Source organism: Anabas testudineus, chromosome 10, assembly GCF_900324465.2.
Source record: "Anabas testudineus chromosome 10, fAnaTes1.2, whole genome shotgun sequence".
NCBI classification, from domain to species: Eukaryota; Metazoa; Chordata; class Actinopteri; order Anabantiformes; family Anabantidae; genus Anabas; species Anabas testudineus.
In genome coordinates, this window is record NC_046619.1 from 17,667,811 (window position 1) to 17,685,830 (window position 18,020).

The window sequence follows — 18,020 nt, forward strand, 5'->3', positions numbered from 1 at the left end:
TTCTTGTTGGTTGTTAGAGAAGAAAAATATCACTTTAGAGAGTTATTTTAGTTTTTTAGTTAGCTAATTAACATGATAATTAATCAACAGTGGATTTCGTGTTTGTACAGTAGATGACATGTTGGAAAAATTTAGGGGCAATGTCAGTTTCTTTATATCAGCCAATCACAATGATTTCTACTTTGTGAACCTTCATCACATATGACTAAACCTTTGATTGGGGTGGAACAACATCAGTAGTGCAAGACCAGGGTGCTGCACCACAATGATCGGAAAACTGGCTGCTTTGATTCTTCTCAGTTCAGCATGTAAGTTCACTACCTGCTCACTACAGGAAAAATAAATTTTACTATACTTTGTGTGAAAGTGTATTAATACAGATTAGCCAAGTCAATTTTATATATTGTATTGTTTGTAATACAAATACTTTGTCTTCTTGTGTTATAACACACATATTGTCTCTTTTCTTAAGCTCTGATTCAAGCTGCAGAGGTCCTTCACCAAATCCCTTTGACCGAAATTGAAGTTGGTGAAAGCGTTACTTTAATTTGTCCAGTCTCTGAGAAGGAAGGTAAATTCTTTCATTGGTATAAACAGCCTCTTGGATATAGGGCACAAAAAATTGCCGCAGGAATACTTGGTGTAATAACAGTCACTGAACAATTTAAAGAGCCACGTTTCACAATATCAAAAGGGCAAGATCAATATCTTTTTACCATCAGAAATGTCACCAAAGGAGATCAAGCCATATATTTTTGTCAAAATGGGACAGCATATGCACAGGATATTGTCAATAGCACATTCTTGGCTGTGAATGGTAAGTATATGTTTTACTTTTAATATCATAATCACAATATTTGTATGTCATATCAAACCTTTTTGTGAATTACTTGCATTTAAATGATCACACAGATCAGAATCAGCCGAATCATTTCTATGTGAAACAAAGTCCAGAGACTGAGTCAGTTCAGCCGGGCAACACGGTGAATCTCCAGTGTTCACTTCTCTCCAAGAACATGGAAAACAGAGTCCAGTGTCCAGATGAACACAGTGTGTACTGGTTCAGAGCTGGATCAGAAGAATTTAATCCAGGCGTCATTTACACAAACAGAGACAGGAGACATCAACAAGGGGAAAAGAGCTGTTCTTACAGTTTGTCCAAAACTATACAGGACTCTTCTGATACTGGGACTTATTACTGTGCTGTGGTTACATGTGGAAAGATCCTGTTGGGTGAAGGAACAAAAGTGGAGACAAGTATGTATTTACAGTTTTTAAACATCCATCAATTCTAAGAGTGTCTTGTTAACAATGAATAATTCTTCCAAAAATAAATAAATTCAAATTGCTGAACTTTTCTGAGTGTGCTTTTCTCATTCCAGAACCAGAATTAGACCTAGCTGTTCTTGTGCTTGGAGTACTGTTGGCCTGCTGTGTGACTGTGATTGCTGCCTTTATTTTTTTTGGAAGTCGAAGGAAAGTTTGTGAACACTGCAAAGGTAGATAAATTATATGGGCACTCTAATTACAACATGTTGGCTTTTAGTGTATCATAACTCCAATACAAATAGTAATAATACTAGTAATTCATAATGAGTTACTTGCACCTTCTACATACACCCATAGCTTCTATGGCAGAACAGTTGATATTTTTAAAAAACTGACAAAAGAGAACTAAAATTTATACTGTATATGGTAGTATAGTATAGAAAAGAGGTAAGTACACTTTAAACAAAAGTACTCATACTGTTTTACTGCAGTGCAAATTAAAAAAACAAGCTATTTTTCCCCATTAGTCTACACAGAATAACCATCGGTATAATGAAAAAATGTTTATTATAACTAAAAAAGCTTATGTACATGTACAGTACATTCACCTCTGCTGTGGCCCCAGACTGTGGTCAGGTGCATCCTGGTTTAGTTTTCTTGAGGTGCGTCTAGAACATGACTGAAGTCTAGCTGTAAAAAACTGAAGTGACAAGACATAGTTTTAAAGGAACAGGCCTGTGTATATATGTTCCCATGATTCACACTGGATGTCAGGATGAAAATCAAGATTTGAAGTTCAAGGGACATACGTAGACCTCCACAATAACATTTTGTGGTCAGGCACAGATCAACGAAAGCATAGAAAAAACATTTTTTAAGTTTTTAGTTTTCCAGTGATCACAGAGGCTTTGCTAATTGTGAAATTGAATTAAAAAACACCAGGAACCAATCTAGAGTTGGCCAACCCACCAAACCAAGTAACCAGAGGAAGTGACCAAAAAAATAGTTTTCCTGCTTCACCACAGAAGAATGACAATATTTACTTTTATTAACAGGAGAAATGAGTGCCTCCCATCTCCCTGGACGTGACAGGCCAAGTGCGGATCAAACAAATGATTTGGTAAATATCCTTCTATAGAAGCAAATGCTTCATAGTGACAAATCTACACACAATCATCACCTGACGCTGCAGTTCTGAAATTGCTTCTGCTCAGTGTTTTTTAATGTTTATTTAGCATGAAAAGGTAATTCAAATTAATTATACTAGTATGTGTTAATGGTTTGCACTTAAATAACACTTCCCTACATTAACGGTGCTCAAAGTGTTGGGCACTGCTTCTCACACACACACACACACACACACACACATCCCGATGGTAGAGCTACGATACTACCGTGGTGGGTCAGGCCATCAAAGACACCTTAGCATATGACAAGGGGAGCAGAGAATCACACCATAGACCCCACGACTTGTCCATTTCGTGTTTCTGACCTCCTCCCATGAGCCTGATGTAACATTTTAGTCCTGTTAGCCAACAAAAAGTACACAACATGTAATCATGTTACATGGATCAAACCTTTGTGCAACGGACTAAAATATTTTTCTGATTTGTATTCAAACCAAACACCAACACTTAATAGCATAAAGAGCATATTCTGTTCTTTTTTAGTCTAGATATTACATCACCAATCTGAAAAAAAAGCTTTGTTAATGTGAATGTGTTTTTATTTGCAGGTTGATACAGCAGTGAACTATGTAGCACTGAATTTCTCTACAAACAACACAAAGCGAATGACGATGAACAGAGAGTCGGCACGGGAGTGTTTGTACTCTGCCGTAGAATACAGCAGAGCAGATCAACACGTGCAGCACTGACCTACTTTATAATTAACAGGATCTGTACACAAGGATACCAGGATTATAGCACTGCTCATTATCTTGTTTTTTACAATATAATACTTTATTTAATGAAAATTATATAAAAAAATAATACATACAAAAAGCTGTTAGATAAAGAAATAACATGGGAATCGTTCTTTATTGTGTGGATTTCATCATCATTCTCATCATGTTTGTAACGTCTTTTAAAGAACTGAACTTAACATGGGAAATACAAGACTTAAGCGAATCAATCAAATACCAAAAAGTAAATATATCCACAAGAATGTAATACAAAGCAGTCAATTAAAAAAAATGCAAAAATGCAGTTTGATTCTTCAAAGCAAAACTTTAAGGCCAACCATCAGAATTTAGGCTATTCCAGATTTGATTAGATTAAAACTAATGTAATGTCAATAATTTGCACACATGTTGATGAAAATATTATTAATAAAAAGGCTCAAATTGTGAACACAATCAAAGAAACTGCACTAGTTGGTTCTTTGTATATGTTATCTACATTTTGTGTGCAAGTACCTGTAACTCCTTTTTACCCATATAAAAGTATAAAACGTGTGCTAAATGGAGTGGGCAGATGTATTTACATGTAACTTTTCAAAATTCATTTTCAATGTTCATTTAAAAATATACATACATATTAAAGAGGATTTCCAGCTCAAACCATATGTTTTTGCTTTAATTGGAGTTGTGGATCATCTTTTTCTCTTCTTTCTTGTTCTTTTACTGCTAGTTTTCACCATGGTAAAGACAACAGTTGAATTAGTCCATATGTCTTGATCCTGCTGAAGAAAAATAAAGCACATTTTGTAAGATGACTATGTAACAAGAAAAGGAAAACTTTTTTAAAAAAGAGACTCGTACCAATAAATAGTCCTTCTGCTGTCCATCACTGGCTGCAGTGTCTGGTAACCAAACAATGGGAAACGTTATATAAAACGCATTGTAAATAAAGTTTAAAATTTACAAACCGAGAAATGTGGTTGACTGCACAAAATTTGAAATGAATAAAATGTGTGTTTCCAAAGTAAAAACAGAAAAATTCAATGTTGCCTTACCGCTGCAAAAACCCAAAATCTTCATGGAATAAATGGAAAAACCTATAACAATGAGACTTACACCCAAAACACACCACAAAAACAGAATAGTATTTCAGAAATGACAGACTTTGTTGATGTGTTTGTAAGCAAATGTAAACTGCAGCATCGCTCAGCTTTGCTCTTTTGATACGCAGAACAAACGTTCCAGGCTCTCTGGTAGCTGTAATGCGAGGATCAATGGTCGTTAAATTATGGCTTATAGCTACTATTTCAGGAAAGTTTCCAGATACAAGCCTGATCCAAAACAAGCTTCCCATGGCCCTGCGGGCACATGTCAGGCTCACATCATCTCCAACATGAATTGTCTTTTTCTCAAAGGGCTGCTCCACTGTGCACCCTGAAAAAGACATTAAACACAGCAGTGTTTAGTTGAACAGAATATACTTTAAGGACATCATTCATCTCTGGACATACTTACATCCCACACTGAGGAACAGCAGTCTGTACAGAATGATCAGCATTTTGTGATTGTGGTTGGAAGCTTGAGAATGATGTTAATTTAAATCATGATAAAATGATTCACTTCAATTATTACACAGGTAGGAGGTAACCATTTCAGAGCTATCTGATTGGCCAGGGTTGACGTTGCCAGAGTTTCACTCTACTACCACAGAATCAACCTGAACACATAAAACAACACCAGCAGTTGTTTCATCTTTGTGTCTGCAGTATGTCTTTGAAAGCAGTGTTTGTGTTCAACAACACAAACAACATTGTGTGTGTTAAGTTGTGACTGAATTTAATTTAATTTGTATAGTGCCAGATCACAACAAGGTCATCTTAAGGCACTTACCGTTACTACAGTGTTTAAGGTTCAAAACCTTACAAAATATAACTTAAATACAGAATTATATTGAAAACCCAACAACCCCATTTGAGCAAGCTTTAGGCAACAGTGGAGAGGAAAAACTCCCTTTTAAAGAAAGAAACCTCCAATGGTGGGCGGCCATCTGCCTCGATCGGTTAGGGTGAGTAAAAAGAGGAGAGAGAAAAGAACAGCAAAAATATTGGGCAGGTGGTTAGGGCCGGTAACTGCACTCTGGAGATATACAGCTCCAAGGCCGAGGATACCGCATTCAGATCTTGTTTTTCCATGGAACAACTACTTTTAGATAGATCCTGCCTGCTCTTACATTTTAACCAAAATTTGATTTACATGCAATATCTGACAATGCAGCTGTTAGAATGGTCGATTAGGATTCTTGCGCTTTTTCTTGTTAGTTTGTTTTACCATTTCACTTTATGTGTGAATGATGCCAGTGAGTGTCAACTCCTGACAGCCTATTACAGGGGTGGCCAACCCTAGTCCTCAAGAGCCACAGCCCTGCTTGTTTTCCAACCATTGGCTGGACACATCTGATCCAGGTAATCAGCAGAGAGTAGGGCAGAGATAGTTGGAAAACAAGCAGAGCTGTGGCTTTTGAGGACTAGGGTTGGCCAGCCTTGGCCTATTAAAACATGGCCTATTATAACCATAGCGATGGGGCAGTGGAGAGACAAGAACCTTGTTTTAATTAACACATAATCAATAACAACCACAACTTCAGCAGTTGCAGCATCACTGCCACCTTTTGGTGAAAACTAAAAGAAGACCCTTTTCAGATGTCACTAAAAGCAGGCCTTTACCTGAGTCGTGTAAATAGGTGATGTAAAACCAGAGTACAGAGCAGAGTAGGAGCCATTGTGAACAACCTAGGATGCGGTCAGATGGTAACCCTGCCTACCCTGTCAGACATCGACAGTGAAACAACAGCAGGAAAAATACAGCAGTCAGAGTGGAGGAGGGCTGTTACAGCATGTTTAATGTTGTAGAGTTTGTGATTCATCTATTTGCATGAAGGAAGGATGAATGGATGGGCTCAACCTATGAAGAGCTTTAGGCGTTCATGTAATGGCGCAACATGTTAATTGATGCCTTTTAAGATTAAACTTTTTGTTTGGTATAGCAAGAACTGAAGATGAAACGGGATGCCTCTCAGACTTGAATGCACTTACACTAAAGTGACACCTTGAGAAGTTTCAAAGGTTTGCAAAAGAGTTCCTTGAGTCCATCCTGTGTCCATCCCTATAGCACATGCAAAATAATGTAGAGAAAGATAGACAAGGTTTGTATGCACATTCAAACACATTTGTTGTCACCACTGACAAATGATGTATGGAAAGTTGAGTATGGTTGTGGGTGAGCTGCAAAAATAAGGTGTGATTGCAAAGCTGCTTTTCTTCCTGTCACAATTGTACTTTTAGCAAAAGGGAGGGCTTGACAGGCAGTGAGGCGATGGGAGGAGGGTTAAGCAATCGTTGTTTTTTAGTTCACTTCATTTTTTGAGACAGGGAAGAGAGTCTTCACTGGTCCAACCTCTACCGCTTCACTAATAACTCTAATGGAAAAACCCAACTCATACTCACCATGTTCTTCTGTTGCTTATTTTTGTTGCTAATTGCAGTTTAAAAACCATGAGCCCATAAGTGATCTTTGTTAAATTTGCTCTCAGTGGCATGCAATGTGCCTGCAGGGCAGATGGAAACACTATATGTAGACCACACTAAAACTGTGTGGTGGACATGGTTTTCACTTCTCTTCCTTTAGCTTGCAGTTTGATGCACAGTGCATGTAACATACAAACATACGGTACTCTGTGTAACACATACATAGAAGACAAGAAAAATGTATGTGTTTATCTGTACCATGCATCAATATAAGATGTTGTTACCTTGTTAACAATCTTTTATTTCCTTGAAGATCAAATCACACATTCTGTAATTGACTGTTTCTGTCTTTCCTTGCAGTAACTTATAAGATCTGTCACTTGCACTGTACTGTACAGATAAGCTTACTTTAATGCTTTTACACTATACTGCAATTAAACATATACTAAGAAAAGTGAAATTAAAACAGATTATTATTATTATTATTAAAACATCAGATTCTGTGGACTTTTTAAACTATAATTAGCCTTTTAACACCTTGCAGCACTTCCTTTCTCATATAGCCCACCTACATATCCTGTTAAAGCCAGTAGTGAGGTCTCTTCTGAGCAAACAGCTTCAGTAGTTGTTCAAAGGAAGAGAAAGAGAAATGGCCTTCTGTCTGCAAGTGCAGCTTTTGAATGAGGCTTTGCTTGTTGTGAGACTAGATAGGGCCAGATTTCCTGTTTTATCCAAGAACACCAGGTTTTAAATGTTCCTGAAAGGCTGGTTATAATCTTAATTACAAATGTGGAACACATTTGGAATAAAACATTTACAATATACAAAAATAGACAACCGGAAGCATCTGTCCCTTATGGTTACTCGTTGGGAAGCTGCACACTGAGATAAATTGCACACAAGAAAGGGGACAGATGCTACAAATTACATTGTTATTTTGAATAACCTTGTATAATCATAGTATTATACAAGGTTAGTTTTGTCAGAACACAGCAGAAAAAGGCCAGGGTGAATTATCATGGTCCTGGTCGGAGAACAGCTGCAGATAATAAAAGCTTTACTTAGCTTCTTAAAAGTAAATTTATCAACAGTAAATAAGGCGTTAAAAGCTTAAATATGTGCTTGGACTAATTTTCTGATTGAAATATATTAGACATTTAGTTATTTCTAAACAATACCTCCTAACATCTCTGTAATTGGTTAGTGAAATGATTTCTCTTCTGTTGTCTAAGTTCTTCTTGTTGTCTTTTAGCTGATTGTTTTCATTTGTCGTCTTTAGTTCTGAGCCCAGTTGTCATTGTACTTGGGGTTCTGTTGGCTGTCTGTGTTATTGTGATTGCGATTTTGATATTCTCAAAAGACTGAAGGTAAGTTTAGCAACACTGCATAAAATCTGTATACGCAGTAACTTGCATTTACTGAAATTTTTATTCTTTGAAAAATCCTAGATTTTCTGGACCCAAGATGGAGGAAGCTTGATTGTTTGGCTCGAAACCATCTCAATGTGTATTGCATGGACACACTTACAAAGACAATAAAAAAAAACATATGCTGTGCTGTAAATGCTGGACTTGAATGTTAACCAAGCTGAAAATCAATCAGGCAACAACTGATTGAAGCACTCTATAGCACTGCAGTAGGTGTACAGACCACATTTTTGTTTGACCGATCAGAGATATGCAGTGTATTTTTTATTTATAAACGTTCACAAGCTTTCCTCTTTTTGTCAGACATGTTTAGGGTTCCAGTGCACGTCTAAGCAACTAAATAAAGGAATTACATTCGACCTTCTGTGAGACACTTTTTTATTTACATGCACTGAAGTAACCAGGTTACGGTCAGGTTTGACCAGATTTCCTAATTATAATGTAAACAGGAAATGTGGCTACCATAATCAGGTTAGGAGATTAGCATAACCTGATTTCTTCAGGCAGATGTCTCCCAGAAATAACATCACTTGGTTTCTAATCGGCTCTTTATAAGCGCACATGTGCAAAACAGGTTCTCAACTGTGTTCAGATCATTTTACTGATCCGCTTCACCAGACTCACAGTCCAAACCCTGCAGAGGAGATGTGAGTACACACACACACACACACACACATACTGTGTGTGTATACATTTTTCTTCCTCTTATTTGGTTCCACATCATTTTCTCTATATTGTGATTCACAGTGGTTGTTAACCTGTTTAAGTTTAAGACAATATTAACATATAGTAGTTACAACAAAGTAAATCAATCCCCTGGTTCTTCCACCTTCCTACCTCCCTTAATGCACCTCTACCCTCACTACATATCCTGTCTGGTCTATTTGTAAAAAAACGCCGTGGTGTTTGGTCAAAAGTAGTGAAATGGCCTGTTACAGCCTTCGTTTATCCACAGCTTTAGCGAGTGGCTTTGCATGTTTGCACAACATGATTTCAACCTGCTTTGACAAAGAGATGTGAAGGTGTGAAACTGAAACTATAGCAGCAACTCTTTTCTGATATGAGGTTTTTTCCTAAAACAATCTTGAAAGAAACATACGCAACAACATTTCTTTCATCTGCATATGGTCGAGGATATGGTGAAAAACAACTACACTTAGAAGCACTAGGTGTGTCTCTGCTATAACTCAATCTGTCTCCTTCCTTCCTGTGCTTTCAAAAAAGAACTTAGGCAAAGCCCAGTTTGATCCCAGCAATCCAAACTACTGCAATGTAACAACCCGATGTGTCTTTTGATGCTGTTGTGTACATAGAAAACCAAATACACTAGTGGCACCGGTTCAACTCAGAACAACACAGAACAGATGCAGGACACAGAACAGTCAAATATCTCTGCTGTTAATAGTAATGAATGGAGAAATAACTAATAAATACAGAGTCTACTTTAAAAACGTCTGGGATCTTCTATTCACCAACATTTATTCAGTTATTCCGTTTCTGGAGATATTTATGTGTATTATATATTATCTGGATCAGGGTTATCAGATTGAATATTTGTTATACAACTTCAAACAAGCTAGCTGTAGCAATATAAGAGGGGCAATCTTTTAAAGTTATTTTCCGTGGCTTTAAGTGGAGCTTTAAAAAGACATTGACAGAACATTTAATTAATGCTTTGAGATGTGAGGAAGTGCTTTACACACCCACCCATTAACCAAACCTCTTTATTTTACCATCTAGAGACACCTAGTTAGAACTAATGAAATCTAATGCAGCAGTTTTACAGCAATGAAGGTTTAATTTTACGTTTTTGTTAAAACTGTTTTGGATAGCTGTAAATTCAACTCTTTTATTTCAGTAACTCCGTGTAGAATAGTGAGGCTAGGCTAAATAGAGAAACATCTTTGTGTGTTTCAGTACAGTATGGTCATATTAGGCAGATTTTAAGACCTAGTTATGTCACACACACTACTCTATATAAATAGTTCCACAATAACTTTTATACAAATCTGTAAAAGCTGGGAATCACAGGAGTAAAAAAGCAACAAAGCCCTGAGATTTAAGGCACAAGTAACTTGCAAAAGTATGAAAAACTGTTTTGAAAAACATTCCCTTGTCTAGAAATTTAAAAAAACAATTGTTGTTAGAAGGAAGTGCCCTATGAGCATTTCAGCCAATCAGGAGACTTTGTAGACTGATGATCAAGAGAGTAAAACTTCATTCGTGTAGAAAGGCATCAGTTGTGCGTGAGAAGGGTGCTTTACCACAATGACTGGACAGCTGGCTGCTTTGATTCTTCTTAGTACATTCTGTAAGTACAACTTTTAACTATTGTATATGTTATATGTCCATGCATGTAATGTGTTTATATTAAATCATGCTAACGTATAGGTATAACCTATCATATCTCTTATCTTCAGCCCTGATCCAACTCACAGAGGTTCGTCAGCAGATCGCTTTTGTTGTGGCTGAAATTGGTGGAAATGTTACATTGAGATGTCCAGTGTATGAGAAGGGAGGCAATTTCTTCCATTGGTATAAGCAGTCTCTTGGGTACATGGTCCAAACTGTTGCTGCACGAACTTATAATGAACAAAAACTTTATGGGGAATTTAACAATCCACGTTTCACAGTCACAGAGTCGGAGTCTCAGTATTTTCTTACAATCAGAAATGTCACCAAAGAGGATGAAGCAACTTACTCCTGTCAAACTGGAACAGCATATTCACAAACCTTTGCTAATAGCACCTACCTGGCTGTGAACGGTAATGTTTTTTTTTTTTTCACATATCCATGTCCTTTTTTCATACTTTTCATAATTTAAACAATTGAATTTCTTTTATGGCTTTTTTATTGAATTGTGCAGAACAGAATCAGCAGAAATCTGTCCATGTGAAACAATGTCCACAGACTAAGTCAGTCCAGCCGAGTGACGCAGTGAATCTCCAGTGTTTACTACTCTTCAAGGACAAAGAAAATAAAGTCCAGTTTGGGGAACACAATGTGTACTGGTTCAGACCAGGATCAGGAGGATCCCACCCAAGCCTCATTTACACTCACAGGAGTCGCAGTGATGAACAAGACGAGATGAGCTGTGTTTACAGTTTGTCCAAAACTATACAGGACTCTTCTGATACTGGGACTTACTACTGTGCTGTGGTCACATGTGGAGAGATCTTGTTTGGTGAAGGAACGAAAGTGGAGACAAGTATGAATTTACTGTGTTATTAAAAAAATAGTTTTTTGTATAGTTGTATTGTAATAATTTTATTTAATTAATCAATAGAAAACCGTTTCTAAATGTAGTCATTTAAAGTAATTCTAGTAATTATTTTGATTTTGATTAACACTTGCAACTCAGTTATATGCTCCGTTTTTTAAAGAAGTTCTTTAGTGTTTGTGACCTGCAGGCAGGTGGGCTTAAGAGGGAGGGTGGGATGAAAACCAGATCTGTCCATGTTTAACAAAGAATCTAAAATAGGCAAATAGTCCAAGACGCCACGAGAAAAAACTGTAACAAAAGGAGCATGTACACAAGGTAATGGCTGCAACACAACAACATGCATACACAATCTGGCGGAGACTGGTTGATACTGGTTAAACTGGTGTGATATACTGCAGAGAGTAAGAGAAGCATTTATTCAGCTGCGTGTAGTCATTGAGCAGAGTGTGTGCAGCAGGGAGTATGAGCGTGTGTGTGGCAGACACTGGATTCAAACAAGACTCAAACTTTATTAAAAGAGAAAAAAAGGCTAAATGAAGTGTCAAACTGTCAAATACTACATTCACTATGAGCAATTATTAGCAAAATTACAGTTATAGTCACCTTTTAAATACTTGTGTACATGTAATCTGGCTAAATTCTTTGTTAACCTTGTAATCGCTGTTTCTTAGTACATACTCTTAATACAATGTTACTATAACTTATAGGATGAAGCATGTTGGCACTAATGACTTTTATTCATTGAAAGATGAGTGGAGTAAAGAGTCTGTTCTGCTTTCTTGTTCTGATTTCAGGACAACAGTTGGATCCAGTTGTTGCTGTGCTCGGGATACTGTTGACCTTCAGTGTGATTGTTATCGCTATCTTAATTTTCTCAAGAGACTAAAGGTAAGTTTAGTAACACTGCAGAAATTAAGTTTGTAACTTTGATCTCAGTTATAATTTAGTCATATAGCAGAAACATTTATCTAAAGTGACTAACAATAAGGAACAAACAAATATAGGACCAGCTTAGAATTCACTGTCTTGCCCGAGGAAACTAGGACCAGGCATTGAATTTCTGACCTTGAAATTAATAGGTTGGTGGATTTCTTTGTAATTTTGTTTTATTTTATTGTATTTTTAATTTACTCGAAAACATATATTCCTGGATCCACACCATCACATTAGGCCTTGTGATGCTCAGTGTTGAGCATGAGAGCTCATTTCTTGTCAATTTGCAACATGCCAGTCATATTTTGCAACATAAGATTATAATCGCTTAATTCAGTGCTCAGTTTGAAAAGAATCAAACTCTAATTTGCATTTAATTGACTTGTAACTTGCATCAGCATATTATTATTATACCAAGAATTGCACACTAAGCCTGCACCATTTCCTGATAAGACCTACTGTATGTTACGATCATAACTGGTCCTTTCAAGGAAAGGTCAAAGAATACTGTCGGACAACCTTATATGTTCTCACATCTCACACCTGATCTAATCTGATCGTCAATGTCCATGCTGTGTTCACAGTTTGAGGATGGTGACGCAGACTCTGAACTACTCACTGGATTCTTTACAGAAGAAAGGAAGAAGAGGGAGAAGAAAAAAGTAGGAACAGCAGCGATGACGAACAGTGACTGTAAAGACGTTCAACTGTGTGTAAAATAAAAAAATAAAGTTAATACTGTTTGTCTTTGCAAGTGAAAAATTATGTTTTTTTATGTATACTAACTGCTGGAATTATGTTACTTTCGTACAACACAGAAAAAAACACCTCCCAAATCTTAACAATGTTTCCTGTTGACCTGAATAGGGAAACAAGCTGTTGATCTGATGCTTCAAACAAGTTGGAAACAGAAATTGCAACATGGACTTGAATGTCTTACATTAAATATTAATGAATAAGTCACACATGGCTGCAGGATTTTCCAGCATTACTTGTATTTGCTAATGTTGCCTTGTTGAAAAAACATGACTTGATGTTTCTTTTATTCTGTAAAAGATGGGAGTGCATTTTAAATTTGTTAAAGTTTAAATGAAGAAAAGGGATAGTGTCAGAAATGTCATTGTTATGAAAAACTGCATTAAAAAAACATGAACAAAACTTGAATGTTAGCATGGTACTAATTGAGTTAGTCCTTTAAGCAATTTTTTTCTTTTAACATAACATTCAATGTTAATTATTTTTGTCAAATATTATGAATGTACTAACTGTTGCTTTCCTAACTTTTGAGAATAAATATGCAATAAGATCTGTTCCAGTGTATCACACAGTAACAACTCCAGCTACTTCATTATATACTGGAAATTGAAGGCTTTCATACTGGCTGACTCAATAGAAAGACTAAAGTTAAATTAATTACAATATTTACCTTAAGCAAAGACCATGAATCCCTAATAAATATATTTTTATTAAAATAAATCATGCTGTAAATTGTTTTAGTTTTACTTGACTCCATATGCACCAATCAGGTCCATTAGTTGAACTAAATGTTCAGCTGTTTCTTGTTGCACCTGTTTTCTCACTAAATATCCTGTTGAAGGTCAAAGTCAGGGTTCTTCTGTATAAACAGTCTGAGTGGTTAGTTAAATAACCAGTTGTAGACTATGAATATCTCAGTGTAGCTGATGCCTGCAGCTTTACACATTGCTTTCAATGCAAAGTGCTGTGAAACTAGAACAAAACTGAGGTTCACCCCAGTTTACAGAGAAACATGTAGACAAATATATCCTGAACCACGTATTTGACTGCTGTCCCTTAAATGCTCAAAACTGCAAAATACGTCTTCAGTTTCTACATGTTTGACAAGTTAATTGAGATTTTATCATCACATCAATTAATTTTGAGTTCACACATTTGTGCTGACATAACCCGTGATATATGTATTATTTCTGTGTTAGGGCAAAACACAGTCCATTGACAGATATTACTAGCAAAATTCAAACTACAAATGGGTGTATGTTCAGTACACATACTTTAGGAAGTAAGCAAATTTAAGTTAATTTAATTTAAGTATTATAAGTGGCTGTTTTTAGTTATCATTAATGTAGTTTGTCGAGTGACTTTACTGGGAAACACTTTGTTCTCAGAGTGCAGGTCCACTTGTCCAGATGTGGAATGGGAGACAGAGCTTTAAGCTATCAAGCTTCTCTCCTTTACCTAATAAAATTTCACTGTGCATGTCATTATTTTTGTCTTTTGTCTCTCCTGTAGTTGTTTTTCCTTTTCTCTCAATCCAGGTACTGGTCTTACCAACCTGCAGAGTGTTTCTCCTGCTTCTTGTTGTTTCTTGTTGCCTGCTGTTCTTTTCCCTCTCCTCTTTCTACTCACCCCAACTGGTTGAGGCAGATGGCCGCCCACATTGAGCCTGGTTCTGCCCTCTAGAGGTTTCTTCCTCTAAAAGGCACTTTTCCCTCTCCACTTTCACCTAGTGCTTGCTCAAGTGGGGTTGTAAGGTGCACTATATACAGTAATTCTGTATACACTTATATTTGTAACTCACTGACTTCATTAATTTGTAATGGAAACTGTAGGCTGACATATTTAGTACATGTTTGCCCTTTTCCTAGTTTATATAAAGTACAGTATGTTACACATGCTGCTTTCAATAAATGGTGAAGTGAAAGAACATTACAATCATTACAGATAAAACTAGTGCTCACATAAGATAAACAAAACAAACTGAAATAAACCTTGCATGCTAGGTGAAACTGAATTACACTGAATGTCTCAAAGTAGCAGGGTTACTTAAAATGACAATGATTTCCTAAATTTAGGGGGGGAAGTGCGTTTTCAGCATTTCAGCCAATCAGTTTCCACTTTGTAGACTTTGATGTTCAAGAGAGTAAACCTTCATTTGGGTAGGAAGGCATCAGTTGTGCGTGAGAAGGGTGCATTAACACAATGACTGGACAGCTGGGTGCTTTGATTCTTCTTAGTACAGTCTGTAAGTACAACTTTTAGTCTATCTATACTAATGTATATGTTATATGTACATGTATGTAATATGTTTATATTGAACCATGCTAATGTATAGCCATGACAGATTATATATCTTTTTTTCAGCCCTGATCCACCCCACAGAGGTTCGTCAGCAGATCGCTTTTGTTGTGGCTGAAATTGGTGGAAATGTTACATTGCGATGTCCAATGTCTGAGAAGGGAGGCAATTTCTTCCATTGGTATAAGCAGTCTCCTGGGTACATGATCCAAACTGTTGCTGCACGAACTTATAATGAACAAAAACTTTATGGGGAATTTAACAATCCACGTTTCACAGTCACAGAGTCGGAGTCTCAGTATTTTCTTACAATCAGAAACGTCACCAAAGAGGATGAAGCAACTTACTCCTGTCAAACTGGAACAGCATATTCACAAACCTTTGCTAATAGCACCTACCTGGCTGTGAACGGTAATGTTTGTTATTTTTCATATATCCATGTCCTTCAGTCATACTTTTCATAATTTAAATAATTGAATTTCTTTTATGGCTTTTTTTATTGAATTGTGCAGAACAGAATCAGCAGAAATCTGTCCATGTGAAACGATGTCCGCAGACTGATTCAGTCCAACCAGGTGACATAGTGAATCTCCAGTGTTCACTTCTCTTCAATGACAAAGAAAATAAAGTCCAGTTTGGTGAACACAATGTGTACTGGTTCAGACCAGGATCAGGAGGATCCCACCCAAGCCTCATTTACACTCACAGGAACAGAAGTAACGAAGAAGAGGAAAGGAGCTGTGTTTACAGTTTGTCCAAAACTATTCAGAACTCTTCTAATACTGGGACTTACTACTGTGCTGTGGTCACGTGTGGAGAGATCTTCTTTGGTGAAGGAACGAATGTCAAGACAAGTATGTTCAAAAATCTCTCGTAATAATATATCTAAACTATTAAAAGTAAAAGAAAAATTAAATTAAATTAAATCAAATTAGATTTAGGTTAGGTTTTGAGGAGAACTCTATTAATGCAACAGTGCTTCCGACATATATAGTAACTACACTACCTTGAATGAGAAAATTAATTTCATTTTTGAGTTTCTCAACAACCTTGGAGTTTTTCCTAAGATTGTCCTATGTAGTCATTGAAAGATGTGTATAAATTAGGTTTCTTGAAATTCCAGGATCTAACCCGGACCAAGTTGTGATAGTACTCGGAGTGCTGCTGGCCTGTTGTGCGACAGTGACTGCTGCTCTTACTTTCTGTGTAATTCGAATGTCAGTTTGTGAACATTGCAAAGGTAGGTTCATTTAATAAAATTATATTTTTAAGTTAAGAATCAAGTGCTATTTTTTTTTTTACTTTAACTTGTTCATGTCTGCCAAAAAGAAAGAAAAAAAAAAACATTTGCGTTTATATTTTTAAAAATGTGTATTTTTAGGTAGTAATTTCTTTTACAATTGCCAAATGTTAAAAGCAATGAGAGAAGCAATGAAATGTAAAATTAGTAAAATCCTTAACTGTAGTTAAAAACTGATGAGAAGTGAAGACGGTCCTACCTAAAACTATGCAAGCCAGGATCCACGACTGTGAGAACAGGTAAGGGTCTGTGTAACTGAGTGCACATGCTGACTTCTGGAGAGCAAAACTTGTTAATGATGTGGCTTAACAGTGTACTATCATAATTATATTCAGTTACATTCATAAATAACCAAAAAAAAAAAAAAAAAAAAAAAACAAAAAAAAGAAAATCTACATGTACAGTAACAAAGTCAAAATTCAGACCGACATTCATTTTAGTAAATGCAACTGTAAATCAAAGAACTTAAACTATGACCAAACAATGGTGGTTGGTTTTTGTTAACAGGAGCAATGAGCACCACATTGAATTCTGCCCATGACCAATCGCCAGTGGATCAATCAACAGACCTGGTAAATATACTTCAAATTAATCAGCTAGGTACAGTATAGTGCTGTTGAATGTTGCTCAATGATAGACTGACATCTAATTTCTTACATCTAATGTGTCACAGGTTGTAATGTGTGATTTTTAATCAAACCCTTACTTTTAGTGAGATTTTACTCAGTAGCCCATGAGTAGATACCAAGGCCTTCGGGTACATGTGTATATTTTGCTCTTTCACAGTACTAATGTTTAAAATTAGAGGCATTAATACACTATTATTTTCAGGATGGTGATGCAGAAACAGCAAACTATGCGACACTGGATTTCAATACGAAGAAAGTGAAAAAAGGGAAAAGGAAGAGAGAGTCTCCAGAGGAGTGTGTTTACTCTGCTGTCAGATTATCTGGATAGAGTAGCGGAAAGCACACTACCTTCAATGTGGGAGGCTGGGGTTCAATTCCCGGCTGCCATGGTTGTAAATCGTTTTGGTTCATTGTTTCTCTAACTAAAATATATCAAGAAAGGAAATTCAGTGGCCACAAATTATATATCCATTTATAACATAAGTCACCTTGTCAAAGGTATATGACGTTTTCATGATCAGCAATAAATACTGTAAAATAATGTGGATAAATAGTTATTTTAAGCAAAAACAATGGAGCAAAACTGATCCAGATTAAGTCTGCTGTGCAAACATCAGTTCTCCGATTATGACATACAGCTTGTTAGCTTAATGTTTTGTAGGAAACAAAAGTCTGTATACTGTCCATTATTATTATTTTTTTATTATATTTATTTTTTTGTAAAATTTCTGCAAAATCTCGAATTTTAAGAATTCCAATGT

At 36.3% G+C, this 18,020-nt stretch overlaps 3 protein-coding genes across 3 annotated transcripts; all 3 read left to right on the forward strand.

The window, feature by feature from the left end:
* Positions 1–246: 246 nt before the first annotated feature.
* On the forward strand, positions 247–3,823 carry LOC113160099. Its single transcript, XM_026357162.1, has 6 exons — positions 247–308; positions 473–817; positions 913–1,257; positions 1,383–1,499; positions 2,325–2,389; positions 3,005–3,823. The coding sequence occupies exons 1-6, from the start codon at positions 266–268 to the stop codon at positions 3,143–3,145; spliced, it is 1,056 nt and encodes a 351-aa protein (XP_026212947.1). The 5' UTR covers positions 247–265; the 3' UTR covers positions 3,146–3,823.
* Positions 3,824–8,773: 4,950 nt separating this feature from the next.
* LOC113160106 lies at positions 8,774–13,440 on the forward strand. Its single transcript, XM_026357170.1, has 5 exons — positions 8,774–10,431; positions 10,541–10,885; positions 10,987–11,328; positions 12,138–12,231; positions 12,861–13,440. The coding sequence occupies exons 1-4, from the start codon at positions 10,389–10,391 to the stop codon at positions 12,227–12,229; spliced, it is 822 nt and encodes a 273-aa protein (XP_026212955.1). The 5' UTR covers positions 8,774–10,388; the 3' UTR covers positions 12,230–12,231; positions 12,861–13,440.
* A 1,783-nt stretch (positions 13,441–15,223) lies between these two features.
* LOC113160103 lies at positions 15,224–17,741 on the forward strand. The gene is made up of 6 exons (XM_026357166.1): positions 15,224–15,277; positions 15,397–15,741; positions 15,843–16,184; positions 16,454–16,570; positions 17,138–17,202; positions 17,462–17,741. Exons 1-6 carry the CDS (start codon positions 15,235–15,237, stop codon positions 17,585–17,587), a joined length of 1,038 nt encoding a protein of 345 aa, XP_026212951.1. The 5' UTR covers positions 15,224–15,234; the 3' UTR covers positions 17,588–17,741.
* Positions 17,742–18,020: the final 279 nt, after the last annotated feature.

Bases quoted from the DNA above. Each gene is read 5' to 3' on its own strand.
- LOC113160103 (XM_026357166.1), top strand. From the start codon at position 15,235: ATGACTGGACAGCTGGGTGCTTTGATTCTTCTTAGTACAGTCT. The intron at 15,278-15,396 runs GTAAGTACAACT...TCTTTTTTTCAG, and splicing joins GATTCTTCTTAGTACAGTCT to CCCTGATCCACCCCACAGAG. The intron at 17,203-17,461 runs GTAAATATACTT...TATTATTTTCAG, and splicing joins TGGATCAATCAACAGACCTG to GATGGTGATGCAGAAACAGC.
- LOC113160099 (XM_026357162.1), top strand. From the start codon at position 266: ATGATCGGAAAACTGGCTGCTTTGATTCTTCTCAGTTCAGCAT. The intron at 818-912 runs GTAAGTATATGT...ATGATCACACAG, and splicing joins CACATTCTTGGCTGTGAATG to ATCAGAATCAGCCGAATCAT. The intron at 1,500-2,324 runs GTAGATAAATTA...TTTTATTAACAG, and splicing joins AGTTTGTGAACACTGCAAAG to GAGAAATGAGTGCCTCCCAT.
- LOC113160106 (XM_026357170.1), top strand. From the start codon at position 10,389: ATGACTGGACAGCTGGCTGCTTTGATTCTTCTTAGTACATTCT. The intron at 10,886-10,986 runs GTAATGTTTTTT...TGAATTGTGCAG, and splicing joins CACCTACCTGGCTGTGAACG to AACAGAATCAGCAGAAATCT. The intron at 11,329-12,137 runs GTATGAATTTAC...TTCTGATTTCAG, and splicing joins AGGAACGAAAGTGGAGACAA to GACAACAGTTGGATCCAGTT.